The sequence below is a fragment of the Centropristis striata genome, chromosome 3 (genome assembly GCF_030273125.1).
Source record: "Centropristis striata isolate RG_2023a ecotype Rhode Island chromosome 3, C.striata_1.0, whole genome shotgun sequence".
Lineage (NCBI taxonomy): Eukaryota > Metazoa > Chordata > Actinopteri > Perciformes > Serranidae > Centropristis > Centropristis striata.
In genome coordinates, this window is record NC_081519.1 from 12,206,314 (window position 1) to 12,225,034 (window position 18,721).

General features: G+C 41.0%; 1 protein-coding gene across 1 annotated transcript; it reads right to left on the minus strand.

Annotated features, from left to right (window-relative positions):
• Nucleotides 1-3,066: 3,066 nt before the first annotated feature.
• Nucleotides 3,067-18,486, minus strand: per3 (period circadian clock 3). Its single transcript, XM_059329173.1, is given in 23 exon segments — nt 3,067-4,471; nt 4,565-4,715; nt 5,028-5,214; nt 5,718-5,904; nt 6,000-6,871; nt 6,983-7,234; nt 7,361-7,522; nt 7,629-7,768; nt 8,201-8,312; nt 8,409-8,517; nt 8,608-8,736; nt 9,722-9,830; nt 10,335-10,491; nt 10,670-10,776; nt 10,872-10,950; nt 11,076-11,224; nt 11,800-11,851; nt 12,212-12,410; nt 12,590-12,708; nt 12,820-12,980; nt 14,091-14,224; nt 14,227-14,510; nt 18,310-18,486. Coding segments are annotated over 22 exon segments (3,777 nt in total). The 5' UTR covers nt 14,326-14,510; nt 18,310-18,486; the 3' UTR covers nt 3,067-4,360.
• Between the last annotated feature and the right edge of the window lie 235 nt (nt 18,487-18,721).

Genomic DNA, 18,721 nt, shown 5'->3' on the forward strand with positions numbered 1-18,721 from the left:
CTAAAGGAACGGAACAAGAGAAAAACAACTTTTGAAAAACAACAATTTTTATTTTTACTTGTTTTACATTTGAATCAAACTTTTGTAACTGATAGAGAAGGCGATTAATAAGTGAATTGATCAAAAAATAAATGAATTGTGTTTTAATTAACCTATAGGTTATATATATACACTGCTGCATTTTAAAAGCCAACAAAAGGAGTAAATCAAATTGTTATCAGCAAACTCCACTACATCTTTGAAGACCAGGTCCTAATTATTATTTTATAAAAAAGTAATATAAATGATCATGGTGTGTTTCCAATTAATGAAGTGGTGTGAAACTATAGTTTAACTTATTATCTTCAAAACGTATGTCGTTAGCCCAGGGTTTACCGCAGTCTGCAAAAGAGCGCTAACCCCTGTGAAATAGCCTAGCGATATCGTTTTCATGGATCAGTCACTTTCATCTCTTCGCTGTAAAACAATGGCTGCTGATTTTTTCTGGGAAAATATCACCGTTATTAACCATCGTTATCAACACACCCAGTGCAGTTCCGTATTTATTCAGTCCTTCACAATAAGCCACAGTTCAGTAAAAATACACATGTAGCCTAGGGTGAAGAAAGCGTCCTCTTTTGCCCGGACATGTCCACTTTTTACGTCCTGTCCGGGGCTTCCGGCCGGGTTTTATAAATTCACGAAAATGTCCACTGTTTTTCATAGGACTAGTACACATGCACGTAAATTGACCGGCGCTTTGCACGCAATTTTGCGAGACGTAATTACCAAGAGGCTACCTTGTGGGCGGGTCAGCGCCGCGCACACACACACACAGAGAGACAGAGCAGAGCAGACAGAGGGCAGATCGAACAGCGGAGCAGCATTTCATGGGAAATGCCGAGCGTAAGTGCAGCTTCACAGATGAACTGCAAAAAAAAAAAAAAACTGCAAGTATCTTTGTGAGACTCTTCTATTATTTATCTTATTGCAGTTATTAAGAGATATATTGTTGAAGCTAGATTTTCTAACAGAAGAGTTCATATTTAGAACATTATTTCATATTATTTATTCATTTATTTGAAAAGAGTCTACGAGAGCTATTATTTTGTTACAAGTTTTTACAGATTTCATTTTATTTCATTACAGAAGTTAATTTTGCACCATTGAAGCATAATAAAGCATGTTCATCAACCTCCGAGAAGCCTGTCTGAATTTGTGTCTCGAGGCCGTGCCGATTGTCCTCTTTTTTTGGAAATCAAAATATGGTCACCCTAATGTAGCCTATAGCACATGCTACATCAGTCTGTGCTATGGAAGATTTAACATCTTTGCACCAGTGACATCTTATTAGGGCCACGGGGCAATTTCACCGAGCACTATTGTTATACTGTGGATTTTTTCTTCTTCCTCTTCCGGATGTAATTTCGTCCCGTTACTAGGCAAATTATATATCAAAACGTGCGGTTTGATCGGAATCGGTGTGCTATTACTTTTCTCTACGGAATACGAATTTTTATATAAATTATTTTTTTTAATATAAAAACTGCCCTAAATTTTGCATTGAAATGAATGGGACGGCCGAATAAAAATGAGCGGAAAAGAACAATAATTGGAGGTTTTTAAAACGTCTACTTCTCCAGCATAATTTCACCTAGAGACTCCATTTAAACTTTAAACAGTAGACACAAGTCTTGTGTATCGGTGTATTAATCCACGTTTCGATAGGTCATATAGTTTTTTTATCAATCCCTGTTCAATGACCATGATCATTTTTGGAGAAATTCTGAGATTATAATGGGTGTGTATTGCACGGAATGTTCGTGTCACAGTTTGTGACATCATCGCCAGAGTGTAGAGGGAGAGAAAAATTTGTCAAAAAATAAATTTGAAAACTGCGCTCCAGGCCGCAAATTCCACTCTACAGAAATAATTTATACATAGAAACGTAGGAAAATTTGACTTCTCACTCACAATCCTCTGGTAAAGCTGTCAGAGTTATAGTTTGCGCGTAGGACGCACAGATGCGCCACCAACAGCCTCATTGGCTCCCATATTAAAAATGCAGGAAGATTTCTGAAAAAGGGAGATGGAACATTTTTTTTAGATCGCTCTAACAAAGTTATTTTTTCATTTTTCTGGAAAAAAAACCCCCATATGTAGACGTTCAGGAAGAACTCAGGATGCTCAAAGTGAAGTCGGATCAATGATAGGTATTATGGTTTCCCCTACATGCTTTCTGTTCGAGGCCAGAAATTCCAGTCTGTCCACCTCTGCTGTCACTGTGCCGGAACAGGGGTCAGTTAATTCTGTTGATTGCACACACACACACACGTAACTTTATGCGATTTTCGCCACACACACACACACACACACACACACACAAAAATGCGCGCGTAAGCGCGCACACTCCTCCAGATACACGTTTCTCACACACACACACACACACACACACACACACATTTTGAGGTTAAAGGGCATAGTTTGTAATCTCTGAAGAATCTCATCATAATGTACACACACCGGCAGTAGCCCCCGTGGCCCTTTCAGAATTTCCCCAGAGGAAATTTTCTAGTTATATAATGTAATCCATCCAAAAGACTAATACAATGCAGAAATCTATAAGGTTATGTTATTGTATCAGCATAACAACATGTTATGTTATTCTATCCCAATTTGAAGTGTTTTCATATCTCAATCAAGACATATAATCACAATTTAGTATGCTTTCTGATTATTCAATCAATAAATAAATATTGTCACAGTAAAGCCTCTTTTAGTGTACTGTACTTGATAAATCAAATGTTCTGAGTATTTTCAGAAGTTATTCACCTTAGGGCAAAATGAACATTACTGTGTCAAGTGAAATTATAGAGAACAAAAAATAATCACAGTAAACAGAGCGTTAAAGTAAATTATTTAAAAACAAAACCACAGTTTTCAAATGATATCCCACATTATCATTGTCATTATTTTTTAAGATGATGTAATCCTGTATCCCAATATAAGGTTTCATTGCAATATGGTTTCATTGAATTATGGTCCAGGCCTGACTGGGCTCAACAGACAGTCACAGGTAAGTATGTGTTAGGTACATGGTTCATTTATTCATTCCTTTGTGTCACAAACAAACAGTCCCTGAATTCAAGACAAATGGCTTTTTATACACTTTGTGAAGTTTGTTTAGTGTCCTTTTGCTATAAAATACATGGTACTGTAATATAGTTTCAATCTAAAAATGGTAGAAAACCCTGGTCTGTCTAGCGCTGTTGGACAACTGTATCGAAGGAAGCAGCTTTCAATCGGTCAGAGGGCACCCTCACACATTCTCACACTCAATCAAACTCACCTGCAATCTGAAGCCAGTACGAGCAAAAGGTTGACAACATTCACAGAAGTAGAACACTCTCGCACACGAACGCACAGTCTAAGAGAAAATCCTTTCAGTAAGTAAACCCAGGTTCAAAGGATATTCAGAGCCACACTGTGCATTTACAATTAAAGGTAAGCTACAGATACTGTCAGGTGATGACCAGGATACTGGGTGGGGAAAGGACATTTTGGACATCAGGGTGGACTTGTGTTGTCGCACTAAATTAAATTTTAAACGTTTATATTGTTTGCTGTTGTTCGTGAGTCAGAGTAACATAAAAAATGACGTCCTAAACAAGAGGAAACCAATCTATGGAATAAGAGGATACACTCCAATAACAAACAAACAACGTACAAGACTAGAATCTGAACATTATAAACAGAGAGCAGCAAATGTGTCTTTGTCTTCATGTCCGTCAAAAAAAAGAAGAAAAAAGTATCGACCATGTGTCAACCATGATAAGTTACTCTGTAGTTGAAGGAGTCGATGTCATACATGTATTGTACAACCTGCACTCCGTGTCTCTGGAGAAGAGTCTGGTGTGTGTTCTGATACTGAAACTGGGCCAGCGCCGTCTTCATCCTTGTCGCCCAGTCACACTTATCAGACAGGCTGAGTGTGTGCAGTACACAGTGCTAATGTTTAGGGGCAGCAACCATGGGACCATCTTTCTATATCGAGTGTCAAGTGGTTCGTGGTGCCATTTACTGGTCAGTCTTTAAATACAAACTAAACCCCTACAGGGGCCATGAACACAACAAGAAGAGAGGTATAATATTTATGGTCCTATAAAGGCAGTCACAATTGGCTGACTGAGAGAAAATGCCCATCTCTTTTACCTCCTCCATTCTTCAGAGCCTGATCCAGCCTCAGATACCTTTACAAAACATGTTAATCTAAAGCACTGGGACCCACTCCTCTGGTCAGAAGAGATGCATGGTGGGAGTTCTTGAGGTTTCTGGCAGGGTTGATGTGCTGTGAGCTGGGTAGATTTGAGGTCCAGGTCATTCAAGTGTCTCCAACAGGTCCGATGGAGTCCTGCTGGGGGATCGAGCTATCGGGGGAAATAGGGTGAGGGGAGTGGGCGAGCCCTGGGCCCGACGTACAACTCACACAACCCTGTGAGATAAAAAGATATATTAATTAATTGTTCAGGTGAGCAGGAAGCTTAATATGTTTGTGATACGCGTGTGTGAGATAGGAGATCCTCACCTGTGTGTCTATCTCCTGTGGGATAGTGTGCTGTTTGATCCAGGGATGGACCTCATTCAGCTCCTCTCTCTGCTCCTGGGTGAACCAGGGCTGGTGGGGCTGAAGCACCCGAAGCTTCTCCCTGTCCTCTGCCAGCACCTCATTCTGGTCCCTGGAGGGGAGAAAAGACAAGATACAAGGCAAGGACGAAGAGTTAAATTGTATCTTACACAGGCAGTTCAGTTAAGACAATACATTTGTCTGGAAGTTACACTAGAAAAGGTGGGATTGTCTTACATTTAAGGATTAAACAGTGTCATTGCACAGTTAAACCAGCAGATGGCAGCTGTAAAGCTAAATTTAAATTTCACCTTGACCTGAAGCAGCAGTACTCACTACTGCTGCTTCACTACGACAACTCCAGTTAAGACACACAGTTGTTGTCCAAAAGAATTAGAGAGACAGTGCAGCGTTTTGCGTGTACCTTGTTTGAATCTGGTACGTCATCATGGCATGCTCAGGTGTTTGCTGGATCATGCTCCAGAGTGTGTTCTCTCCCCGTGTGTCGAAGCCATGTTGGTGCTCTGCTGGTGCCTCCTGGCTCTTACGGGCTTTGCGAGATGTGTCCGATGAATCATTGCTGGCAAAGTATTTGCTGCTGTTGCTGCTGCCTGTAAGCCAGGAGACACTCTGCATCAGTGACTTCACCCCACGCCTGGCTCTGCCCCCCGTTGGTCCAAGGCAATCCAGACTCTTTGCACTTCTTGTTCCCCGCTAGTGGAACACACTACCAGTTCCTACCAGAGCAGGGGCGTCCCTCTCTACCTTTAAAAAACTCCTGAAGACCCAGCTCTTCAGAGAGCATCTTCTCTCCTAGACCACATGATAAGTCTACTCCTCAAAGAATTGTCACTAGCACTAATAGCTCTTATTGCACTATACCTTGATTGTTTGCTTTTTACTCTTCCTGTAAGTCGCTTTGGATAAAAGCGTCTGCTAAATGACTAAATGTAAATGTAGTAAGTGAAATTGTTTAATGTGATTGTTTTACTAAGTTGCAATGTTATGTAAAATGTACTTCAATTCATTTCATGCAGATTGTTTCAACAGTTAATGTTTCACAAATATTGCCAAGAGGATAATTGTGTGTTGCATGCATGTGTTTCCCTCTCACCAGTGTGTGATGTGGAGGTTCCATTGGAGCCAGATCCAGATCCCATGGAGCCACCAGACTCCCCTGACCCAGATCCCGAGGCGTTGGAGCCGGTCCCTGACCTGGCATCCTCCTGCAGCAGCAGGTCAAGCAGCTCACTGGTTGTAGACTGGGCATCATGGTTACCAGAGTCAATGGGGTTGTCAACCTGATCAAAGCAAAGTTTTAATAGTTAGAACTAAGCCAGCTACATATGCTGTCTACTGCATATCAACATATACTGGGTATGTAAGACAGACTGACCTGGTTGGCATGTTGTTCGTGGAGACTCTCTGCGAGGTTGTGCCCGGTGCTGCTCTGCCCCTCACTTGGCTTTGGCAGTTCCTCCTGCAGCAAGTTCAGCTGCAGCGGAGAACTCGAGCGAGAGCTGGAGAATAAAGCCCGAGGCCCAGCTGCCTCCTCTTCTTCCCCGACAGAGGAGCTGGGTCTGGGTGAGCACAGCATAGAGCCCAGGCATGTCTGAGTGAGGGGCACATGCTCGGCTTGGAGCTGGAGCTGAGGCTGAGGGAAGGGGATGCTGCCAGGAGCAAAGCCTGCCATGGTGATGGGTACCTGGGGCATCATGGTAGGAGCGGACGGTGGGTAAATGGACGGGTAGCCTGGAGTGAATGTTGGGTAGCTGGGCAGGATGACAGCCATGACCTGATGAGTCATGTAAGGGTTGCCCTGGACCTGAGCCATGGGCTGCAGGTTGTGAAAGTTCTGGATATTCTGCAGATTCTGAAAGGGCTCCATCTGGATTGGTTGCATGCCTGGCAGGCTCTGAGTAGTCTGCATGATGTTGAAGTAGCTGAGCTGGGTTTGGTCAGGAGGCTGCGGCACCATAGTTGTTGCTCCAGGCAGCTGCTGTGGTACTGGCGGTTGCTCAGGGACAGGCTGGGTTGCCATCATAGGGAAGAATGGTGCCTGCATTGGGGATGTTTGGCTGTAGGGTGCTCCCATCTGGCGCTGGGAGGACTCTGAGGAGGGCCAAGAAGAGTCTGGGACCCGCCGAGGTGGGCCAGCTGGGGAAGCGTAGCTGTCTGAGGAACCCTGGGGTTTCGGCCGCTTGTGTCTCAGCTTTCCTCTCCGAGAGCGGTTCAACCCACCAGCGCTCACTGGACGTAGATAGTCGCCTGTGGGTAGATGGACACAGGCTGCAGAATAAGTTTGTGTGAAGATGCCAAAATGTCCCTTGAAAAATTAGTAAATTTTCACTAAATCCACATTTCCAGGAAAATACATACCTGGATGGTGGGAGTGGGCCATAGAGCTGTTGTCCAACTGCAGATAGGAGCTGTAGGGGCTCTGCAGGATGCGATGGCGGAATCGATCGACATACTCTTGCTCCTCCTTCTGGGTGTGAGCGGACAGCACCTCCTTGGTGAGGCCGATAAACTTTGGTTCCTCTGTAGCGGGGCTCGGGGTGGGACGGACAGGGGTGGGAGCAGACTCAGTGGGCTCACTGCCCATCGGGGCGTCCTCCAGTGCTGTGGCCTCTGTGACAGAACATTAAGGATAAAACATGTTCAATAGACGGTCTGCAAGATTTCCTATGTAAAAAATCCTAAAAACAGAATAGGATGATCCAAAAATATGCAGTTTAATAATTCATCTTTATGTACCTGATTCCGGCTGTGGCACATGGACAATGGTGCTGCTGTACGAACACTGGCTGGTGACAGAGACAACACTCATGGCCTTAGTGGACATTGTGATGTCTGTCAGAGGCGCTCCAACAACAGCCGCTGCCGTCGGGGCCACTGACGCCGCACTGTCCAACACCACTGGAAAGTAAAGAGAAACAAGTATAACAGTTAATTTTGATTTTGCAAGGGCTATATCATTCATCAAATGAGTGGTAGAAATGGGTTGTATGTGGTGGGTTTATACCATCTGAGCTGGCCCGAGCTGGGTCAGTGGCTTCAGCAGGCTTGTCGTCTTCGGAGTTAGAGGATGAAGAAGAGGAAGTGGCCAGGGAATGAGAGTCACTTTTCCGCTTGAGGGCTGGGCCTGTACAGCTCTCCAAATATCTGAAACGCACAAACGCACACAGTGAACAGCGTGACAGGAATGAGTTGCTTGACACCGTGTCCTTACTGAATGCAACATGAGCGAGCATCGGTGATAAAATCTGTGTTATTGCATTGTTTTCTACTGCAATGTCCAAACTGAGAGGGTGCTGTTTTTGAGCCCAACTTTGGTCAGACACCTGGTCTCTATATACCTGATAATATTCTCATCTTTTAAGTAGCGATTTCTCCAATTTGATCTGGAGTCTACAGCTAACAGTTATGAGGTTTGTTAAGGATGTATATATACATAAAGTAAAAATTTAACCGATTCAGTGTGGTCAGAGAACATCCGATGTTACGCTGTGGAATGCAATAGTCGTATGCTCAGTTGCTGTTAGGATTCAATAATAAACTGCAAAGATCTAAGATTGGCAACCAGCCAACACACACCTGATGATGTTGTCCACACAGTTGATCTGCTGATAGGAAGGAATGTGTGTTTGCTTCCTGCCTTCCTCATGATCTCTGACCTGAGGGTTGGAAATTACAGGGGGCACACGGGCTGGAGGAAGAAAGCGTGATTTTAGTCAAAATTAAAACATTTGCACATTTTAATACATTATATTTTTTATATATTTTTTTTACAGGTCTACATTACCTGCGGCTGGTTTGCCAAGAAGAGCGAGTTTTTGGTTGGAACCCAGATAAGCCTGCTGGCCCCAACTCTTGACTCTGTTTACATCCGCACAAATCTGCTGCAAAGTCATCTGCAACACAAACAATGTATCGATTTGATTAGCCTTGACAGCAGCGTTAACACTGGCTTCGTGGCCTTTGATGTCACTCTGATGTCTCACCGGTTCACGTTGTGAATCCTCCCAAAGGTTACCATTGCTGTCACTTGAAGAAGCCACGCTGATGTAGTGCTCATGAGAGCCGTTACTTCCCAAACTGCCATAACCGCTGGAACCGTTGTTATGCACCGGCTGTGGAGGAGAGACACAAAGAAGTGAAGGTACTGGAGAAACTCTGATGCACAAAGAAAAACAAAAGATAAACTCACTGATCTGTGTGTGTGTGTGTGTGTGTGTGTGTGTGTGTGTGTTGATTTAAAAAAAAAATTTTTTACAGCGTGTATGTGTTTTTGTGTTAGTGAGGCTGTACATCTATGGACATGCAAAAATCCTATTTCCTATAAATTACAAGTAAAAGTACTGCATGGAAAATCCTACTATCAGCAGTAAATTGGAGTTAAAGTATTAAAGTAAAAGTACTAGTTTGGTCCCTCGGACTGATACATTACTATATATGACATCATTAGATGAGAATATAAAATTGGCTATTTTTACAAAAAAAAAAAAAATTTGTATAAAATAAGTTTGTAGGAAAAAAAACAACAGAATGTTAGGGCAACATGATTTAGGTGCTGGAGGTGGAACTAGTCAAAACTGCTTTATACACAGTTTTACCGGACATCAGATAAAACTCATGTATTGAAATTAAAATATATGAAAAGTTCAGAGGGAAAAATCAATATGTGGTGGATCGCTTAACTGCTTAGACATCTGAAGAGTGACCCACGATGACGCTGCTTTTTTTGTAAGATGTCAGAAGCCAAAAAGGTTGGAAACCAAAGGTTTATTCTTTAACATGTTAATTTTAAAACATTGTTATATTATCCATTGTGTAAAATATTTCACTTAAAAGTAACCACTAACTTAAGCTGTCAAATAAATGTAGTGGAGTAAAAAATACATATACAATACATACATATATTTTCCTGTGAAATGTAGCTGTAGTAGAAAAAATGTAACATAAAATGTAAATACTTAAGTAAAAGTACAAGTACCTTAACATTGTACTTAAGTATGGTACTTTAATAAATCGACTTATTTACTTTCCACCACTGATTATAATTATAAAATGATAAATTAGGATAAAGATTTGAATGAACTGCATGGAAATAATTACCTGCAGGAAAAGCTTATAGATCTTTGCTTGTAGATCTTTAATTTCCTCATGGGTGACAGGGACATCCTCCTTTGTCGGAGCAGCAAACACATCCTCATTCAGTGGACTCCTGGTGGCCACAGACGACAGCACAATCAGGTCATTCCATATAAAAAGTCTCTTGGCAACAACAGTGCTGCTACAGCACTTTCCCATAATACTGGACAACAAGACATTGTGCAAATACCAAACCCTCCACCCAAGCACACAGAAAGCACTGAGACTTTATTTGTGAATATTACACTTTAAATTGTTATTTTTGCCAGGTGGAAGCATGAAGGGGATCATTCGGTCGTGTGTGCATATCTTTACGGCTGCAACTAAACTTGCATACTACTGGACCCAGCAGCTGAATAGTTTTTGTGCACATTTTTGACTGTATGCTCAATATACCCAAATGCTGCCGTTGATTAACAGTAACAATGAAAAAAAACTATTTTATCGTCTGTTTTTACCTAAAGGGAGTCCAGAGGAAAAATAGAGTGAGATTTAACTCTTCCTTGTTTGGGAGAGAGAGGGACACACACCTGGCAGAGATCTGCTCAAGTTTTATTTTTCTGTTATTGGAACTTACGTCCTGACTTTGTGCCGTCCGATGATGAAGGCCACCTTGCGGCTCCATGGGTTGATGAAGCTGGACCAGCTGGTGTCCAAAGTGACGTGGTCTCCATTCTGACAGCGCAGACGCACCGGAGAGTGCTCGAACGGAGACTGACCCGCATACTTCAACACTACATGTGGCATGAAGAGTTTGAGTAGAAAAAAAGAGGGACTGATCAGTCATAGCAGTGTAGGAAGTATTTGTATTATCAGTTAATCTCCCAATTATTTTGCCATAAATTGTTTTGTACGTTTAATGTCAAATTCAATGACAAAGTTCTTTTTTTTACTTTCTCCTTAAATACTGACCTTTCCGATGCATAGACAGCATAAGGGGGCGGTCGTCTGGGTGAATGCAAGTCAGCAACGACGTGCCAATCAGATCCTGGGGAAGGTATCCTAGCAACGGCACAGCCCTGTGAATTATGACCATCAAATTAGCTTCAGATAAAAAAAAGACATTTTAAAAGCTCAATGGAAACTGAGTGTGCATATTTGTGTGTGTACTAACCTGTCATCCACTTCCAGGAACACACAGCCGGGTGAGTGTGTGGTAGTAAAGATGCGCTTGTCCATGGGGATCCGAGGTGCTGCATGAATAATTAAGATCAATGTCAAGGTAAAGAAAGGAAATAAAAAGACAACTTGTTGTTTACTATTAAATGGAAAAGGCTGTTTGAGTTATGTGCTGTTTGTGGGGAAATAATAATTGTACCCTCGTATCCAGAGATGATGCGCTCAGCCAATGCCAGACAGCACGGCTCTTCGTCTTCCCCACTGCGTCCTGTCCCCTGCACTGTCAGCAGGTAGGGTGTTACCCGAAATGGGTTGTAACGCATCTCACCATCACGGTCCTTCCCACCCCTGAAACATGAATTGACATTTTCCCTTCACAAAATCCATTTTACTCAACAATCAATATTAAACATTTATCATATATGTCGACAAATGCAGACTGCAACCATATCTATATCTATCTGTTACAACACTGTATGCTAACAGTCTTTCATTATATGAAGTCCTATGGGGTTAGCAGGATGTATGAGGAGCTTTAAAAAGTGACTTCCATATATGCTTTTGGCTGCGTTCACACCAAATCAGACAATGCTGTGATAAGCGCAGGATTGTGCAATGATGTGGGAGTGTAACTTAAGTAGCCCATTTTTGTGTAAACTTCAACCCCCCAATTGCATTTGTATTTTATATTGTTGTATATTTAGTGGAGTGTGCTTATTTAAACCTTTATTTATTTAAATAATTACTTTCTTTTCTATTCTTATACAGCAGCAACTGTAACAAGCAATTTCCCCCTGGTGATCAATAAAGAATTTCTGATTCTGATCAGCTCCAACTCCTGTCCATTGCACTGCAATGACTGATTTGGTGTGAATGAAGAAACTGCAGACTTATGGGAGGCCTAGTGGAGAAAAGATACTGACCTGATTCTGCAGAAGAAAGACTTGACCTGGGCACAGTCAAACAGAACCCCCGCTGCAGAAACAAATAACAGAGAAAAGTGAATTAGGTTCTTTCTTCAAGGATTCAAAACGATGTACAAAAAAACCCTCAAATGAAGCCAGAACCCATCTACTGACATCTATATAATACATCTATTAATGCTGATGTAAAGTAAAATATACATTAACTTTAAATATAACCTGAAAATAATTCAAAAGCAAAGGTATTTGAATATATTTACTTGTATTGTGTTGTCAATACTTATTAATGTACCTAATTATTCATGAGGAAATCACAGCTGCTGAAAATAAAACTTTATCTGAAAATTCAATAACTATAAATGTATAATAAATACATTAATACAACTTTTAAAAAAATTTGGATCAAACCCACCTGTACGCGAGTTGCTCCAGGGTGGCAGATGTGGCTGAGCCGTGTGCGAGTAGAAGACATTAACATCTTGGTGGAAGAGCAGCTCCACAAACTTGGCCGACTCCAGGAACTTCCTCTTGCAGCACAGGATGCTGGGAGCCTGCTCCGACGAGTACAGCACGCGGCCGCTCGACAGGGAGAAAACCACTGCAAAGGAGTCCTACACACACAGAAACGTACGCACGCACATGTAGACACATGCACACAAGCGAGCCGAGTCACAGACACGCACGCAAAAGCAGTAAACACACATTCACTCACACACACGCCAGGCGTGAGGCAAATAAACATGGATGTATGCAGATTGAAGAGTGTGCGTGAGCTAGTGCATTTGTATACCGTGTTTTTAAGGGTGTGTTCAGATGTGACTCTCTCCAACTCTTCCAGGGTGCAAACAGTAGAATCTCTCCTCTCATCCTGGCCGCTTCGCATCAGCAGTTTGTAGTATTCACTGTTTGCTACAGGGGATAAGACAGACGGTTTTGAAACAAAACCAAATAATGAAAAAAAAAATCAAACTCTATTTAACAAAACAAAACAAGAGTTTCTAAGAAAGGTTTCCAGTTTACCTTGCACTTGTTTGACACAGTTGAGCGCATAATGTAAGGCCTCCACAGTGCTGGCTTTGCTGCGATTGCGTTTGTCTGTTGGAATCCTCTTCTTCATCTCAGCCACTGTGTCCATCACCTCTCTGTGGGTCTGCCCTCTGCTACCATCTGTGTTCTCACTGCTACACACACATTCAGAGATTTACTTACTAAGAAAGTTTGAAAGCCCTCAATCAAAATAACTGTGAGAGGTCTGGACAGATCCTGATGGAGCAGCAGATCAGAAATGTTTTTTGGCCCAAAAGGATTTAGAGCTTTATACACTAAAAGTAGTATTTGAGACCTTGAGAAATAAATAAAGGATAAATGAAAAAAATTGAAATACAGTTCCTCGACAAACAGACAAATGGTTAAAAAACAACCCAACTATTACATAAGAATATTGATTGCACTGAAACTTTCTGGTTCAACTTTGACCTTCCCTACTTCTATGTTCCAATACCAATATTACTTACACTATTTAGTATACCAGGGAAAAAAATTGTACAACATACAATAATGTTCGCTTTTTAAAGCAATTTGTGTCCTCAGTTTTTAAATGTGAAAAAATATCATGGAACACAGTGGTAAAAATATCTCTGTCCCATCTTTTTGGGAGGTGTTGCAGCATCAATTTAGACTGTGTGTGTATTTACAATAATCAATATATCAGTTTGAACATTAAATGTTGAATACATGTTAAAAATTATTTGGCAAATAATCACTTTCTGTTGTACCGATGTTTTAAACAGCACCCCAACTATTTCAGGGGTATCAGGATTGTCTGCCCTAATACATTGTTTGCTAAATGCAGTTTGCGAAACATAGCAGGATCTTCTACTGCATCACATTGTCTGGCTACTCTGACTACAAACCTCTGCACAGCATATAGGAGCAAGAGGGTCAAAGTTCAAGCTGCAACGTAATGACCAAGTAGGTCCCAAAAATATGCTACAGTACATGTTTTGTCAAGGTCTAAAGCTGTATTATGTCCTAAATGTAAAAAGAAAAAGTATGTGATCTGGAATGCAGCAATGGCTACCTGTGTAATATATAATAATCAATATTTCTGAAGTAATCTGGCTAAACTGATTGACATGCAACCTGTATGATTAACTGACTGTTCTTGTGCATTACATTGTGCATTTTAAAACTTGGATGAATGAAGAGACATGGCAGTGACTTGGGTCACTGGGTTTATGATGTAAATGTACTCTTAACAAGTCAGGACACACAGTCAATTAGTTAAATACCTCTTGGTTGAAGCTGAGGTGGATCCTGTGACACTACCAGGACTGCGATTGGCTGAGTGAGAGAGGTCATGCGATCCGCTGGTCATCTCCTCATCTTCCTGTCCCACTTCTCCGGCTGAGCCTCCGCTCTCCTCCTCCCTGAGACGCCCTGATTGTGCCCCTCCGTCCGGCTGCCCGGACGACATCCTCCCATCCTCTCCTCCTGTTGCTGGCGATAACGCAGGCTCCTCCCCATCTGGACCGCAGTCTCCTCCAGGCATCTCCGTGCTTTGGTCACACATTAATAGCTATTTGTCCAATTACAGTGGTCAGTAAGGGTCTTCATATGTTCAACAAGGGGAATGGGTTCCATGTGGTGACAATAAATTTGTGTTCATTCAAACAGTGTTGGATGTAGAATGTGAGGATCTGCCTTGATCACTGCAAGATAAAAGATATAAAGAGAGATAATAAGAAACAGTATCAGAACAGTTATAAATTAAATACACAACATGGGAGAAAAACAGCTGATTTCTTATAATATTCATTAGCTGTGGGACGCCTGAGCCTACAAAAACAAATCTATTGTAGGGCGTGTTTTGAATGTGCTTAATTTTTGTTGAGTAAATACATCGAAGACTCAAATCCTGTTTTCCACACCTATAGATTGTTTGCACTGGTCTGAATCAGTTGATGAGTTTGTAAACTAGCATTTCTCTTTGGTTCAGTTTTTCTTTTACACAAAGAAAAAACTCTTTGTTTGCTACAGATTCTTGCAAAATTAAATAAATACATAATAAAATAATGATGCAAAAATGAACATCCTCTCCAATTTATTTAATCATATCACAATTGTTATGTCAGTCAAAATAATTGCGATAAGATATTTTTTCCAGATTATGCAGCCCTTTGCACCTGTGCTTTTTCCTGCTATGATGTGTATGTCATTATGGCAGAAAAAAACTCCAAATGTATATGGAAAATGAACTAAAATATGCATAGACAAATGCTCTTTGCAACAATACTGTGTTTTTCATTTTCTCAAATGGGAACAAACACAATCTGCCTTGTTATCTAATACTATAAAACTGGCTCGGTGCTTTCTGACTCACCCCCATCCTCTACGGTTCACACATATGGGCACATTTCATCCATCAATACGGCCAACACAATGTACAACTCTGCCCAATGCCAGCCTTTACACACCAGCCTTTCCTCATCTTTTCTCTAAATTCAATGCATCACAAATCCCATGCAGACATTCAGAAGATACAAACCATATTTACTATTTACAGACAAACAGAATTTGGAGTGAACTCAACATAAACATAAGGAAACTGAAGTAACGCATTTTCCAAGCCAACCTTTGCCATCTTTTTTCAGCCATCATAATATACATTATTTTTAAAAAATAACAAAAACTGCTGCTATCACCACTCACAGTGAGTGAGACACACAGAGATAAAAAGAGGAGCCAGTGAAAATATCTTACGTCGTTCAACAGGTCGTCACTGCAGGATTACATAACCAGCTTGCTCAACTCAGAGCGTACGTATAAGCAATCCTCCTATGACTTGAGACCTTTGTGTGCGTACAACATACAGACGCAAACCCTTGTCTACTGTGGTATATGTGGGATAAAACTTTAGCCTTGCCTTCATTTTACAGCTCACAAAAAAAAGACTTGATAAGGCTAAGGCCAAGGTGCTGAGGTTAGTAATGTGTACTTTTCTCTCCCACTTCTCTGAGGGGGAAAGTGTGAGTTTGAATTATTGTTAAAAGTACAATGCAATAACAATGTAAACAGAAACTTAGTTGCACCACTAAAATGATGACTGGATAATCCTGGTACTGGTAAATTAATGAGGATTATGACCAGGGGAAACTAAAGATGTTGGGTTTTTTTTTTTAATTAATTGTATAGGCCTACATCAGTAATGTTTGTAAATATAGTTGTATTATTCATAATTTTAGCCAAATACAAATTTGCAACACCTGCCACTACACTGAAATGCTAGGTCAAAGAAACAGCCATGAGCCATGCAGTGTCTCTGCTCAAGACAACTGAATTGTGTCCCCTGAATGTCCTCTCTGTCTCCAAATTTGTCTGAATTGTTTATTTGATAGCTAAATATTTCCTCTTTGATAGTATCAACTTCAAAGTCCCCCTCCAGACATGCATACAAATGTAAAAATATACCTTTAAAATTAATATTTGTTACACTTTTTCTTTTTCTAAATAAACAGTAAAAAAACATTGACAAGGGGCTGGAAGCACATCTTCTCTTTCACCCTCATTGTAAAATTGTGGATCCGAACTTGCAAGAGTAGTGAAATAAGGTGGAGAGACACCAAATCCAGCAAACAAATGGAAAGATGGTCCAGAACCCAAGGCGGTCTAGTTTGCTCCAATTGGTGGGCGGTACTTGGTTTTGCAGCAACCCTAATCCTAAGAAAGTGCCCACACTTTCTTAGTTTTGCAACTAAACGGTCAACTTGAATGGGTTTCTGACAACATTAGTTAAGATAAATGCAATACAATGACAGAATCTTGATTGATATTTGAGGTTGAGTCTTGATTATGCAAATTCAGATATAGCGAATGTCAACCTGGCAACTCAAATTAATAATGCAACATGCAGCAGGATCTCCAGCTCTCTATAGAAAGTGAATGGAATCTGTCGAGTCTACACACTTCAATGGTTTGTTAACTTGTGATTAGCAGTGGCTGCATTAGTGATTGTGAAACATACAATATCTACTACAATGTTACAATATGTATCCCCTCTCTGTAATGGCAAGTCCAATCTGCACTAGAGGTTTCAGGTTTCCTTCCCACCTTTTGTATATTTAATTCAACTTGGCTTTAAAAGTTATGATACATCTAATCTAGTTTTAACATTTGAGATGCACAGACATCTCCTTCTTCAGTAGATGAATGTGAAAACAACTCTCTAGTGACAAACCTTGCACATAAACAAATCAGTACGGTCAAGGTCAGACGTTTTAAGGGGCACAAACAACAGAAAAACACATTTCTGAATGAAGGGGGATTTAAAGCATAGATAGATGCAACAACATAGAAGAAATGCAATTAAGGAGCTGATTCTAGTTATCTCAAAGAGCTTTTTAGACGCACTAAAATTTCATGATTTGAACCAGCTCTGGAATTAAATCTAGCCATATTTAAATGCACACACAAACAAAATTTCTGCAAATACGGAACTAAACACCAGATATACATCCCAAGGGCAACAGCAACAATTGGTAACAAACTCACAATTTTAGACAACGATAATCCATCTATACATTGGACCTTTAAGTGGATCTATATATAGGTCACTTCATAGTCAAGGTTGAAATGACATTTTAGTAAACAAAGCCTACACAAATACAACTGGTAGTAGAATTTGACGTCATCCATGATACCCCTTTCACATGCTTTCATGCAACTGAAAAACAAGAGCTTTACATACTTCAACATTGGCCCAGGACCTGCTTCCACTCAAAACAAACCTGACACTCGTTTGACGGTTCACTACCCCCTCCCCATATGAACCCAGTGACCTGAATAAACCCAGTAACCAACCACCATTAACGTGACAACTACATCTTACGGCTTAAGGGAGACACAGTTAGCCACTATTCCAACGAAAACTAAAGCACAACCGCCAATGGAACATTATTTTAATTACAATAATGTGTATACTGTCACACATCTGTCGAGCTACAAATTATATTTTGTCAAATTATACAATAAAAAATATAATGTGAACATTACTAAATATTGGCTGTAGCAATACTTTAAGTAAGCCAACGTTTTAATTATTACAGTGTAACGCCATCTGCAAAAGTGTAGCTAACTTAGTATCATGAATGCTCATAAAATGCATGCGTGTCAGAGCAACATTAGCTACAGTTTAACTAACTCGCTACACTTCAACCTTCTGACTTATGGCAGACATATTATTTAGCGAACATATTAGGAATACACATTACAGAGCACTGCTTAGTCACAATGTACTGTATGGGGATGTGAAGCATCCCTAAAAACACACAATACACACGTACAAGAGTATAAGGGACAGCAGCATACAAGACAATGATATACATTTGATTTGTTTACATCCTCTGTTCAGTCTGGTTAGTGTCGTGGGCGAGGTGGCTAACGTTAGCTTAGCCCGTTCAGCTAACTCGCTAACGAAAACTCAAATCTTCGGTCTTCTGATGGAAGATTTACCTTTTCGGATCCACGTGTGTCTCCTCTTCAGTATCCGAGAAATAAAAATGTGTCAAATTGATCACCAAAACGCATAATAATATTTTTTTTCTAAATTTTGTCCAAGTCACGTACGTTAGGCTAAACCGTCATGTATTCAGCGCTTGACACATTTGTGCAACGTGAGGCCGACGCAATAAAACTCCGCCCACTCCGCTCTGATTGGACGGATCAATATTGCATCTATCATGTGATTGGCCGTAATGCGTGCAGTGGGCGCGGCTAACACAGCGGTCTGTCAGAGTTTGTTGGCGGTTCACGTGTATCTCCATGTTACACAACAGGGGGACAACTTGCCCGCTGTAGGCTGCACGAGCATTGACTCACTACGAGCTCGCTGTCCATCCACCCCTCTACAACCACATGAATGAAC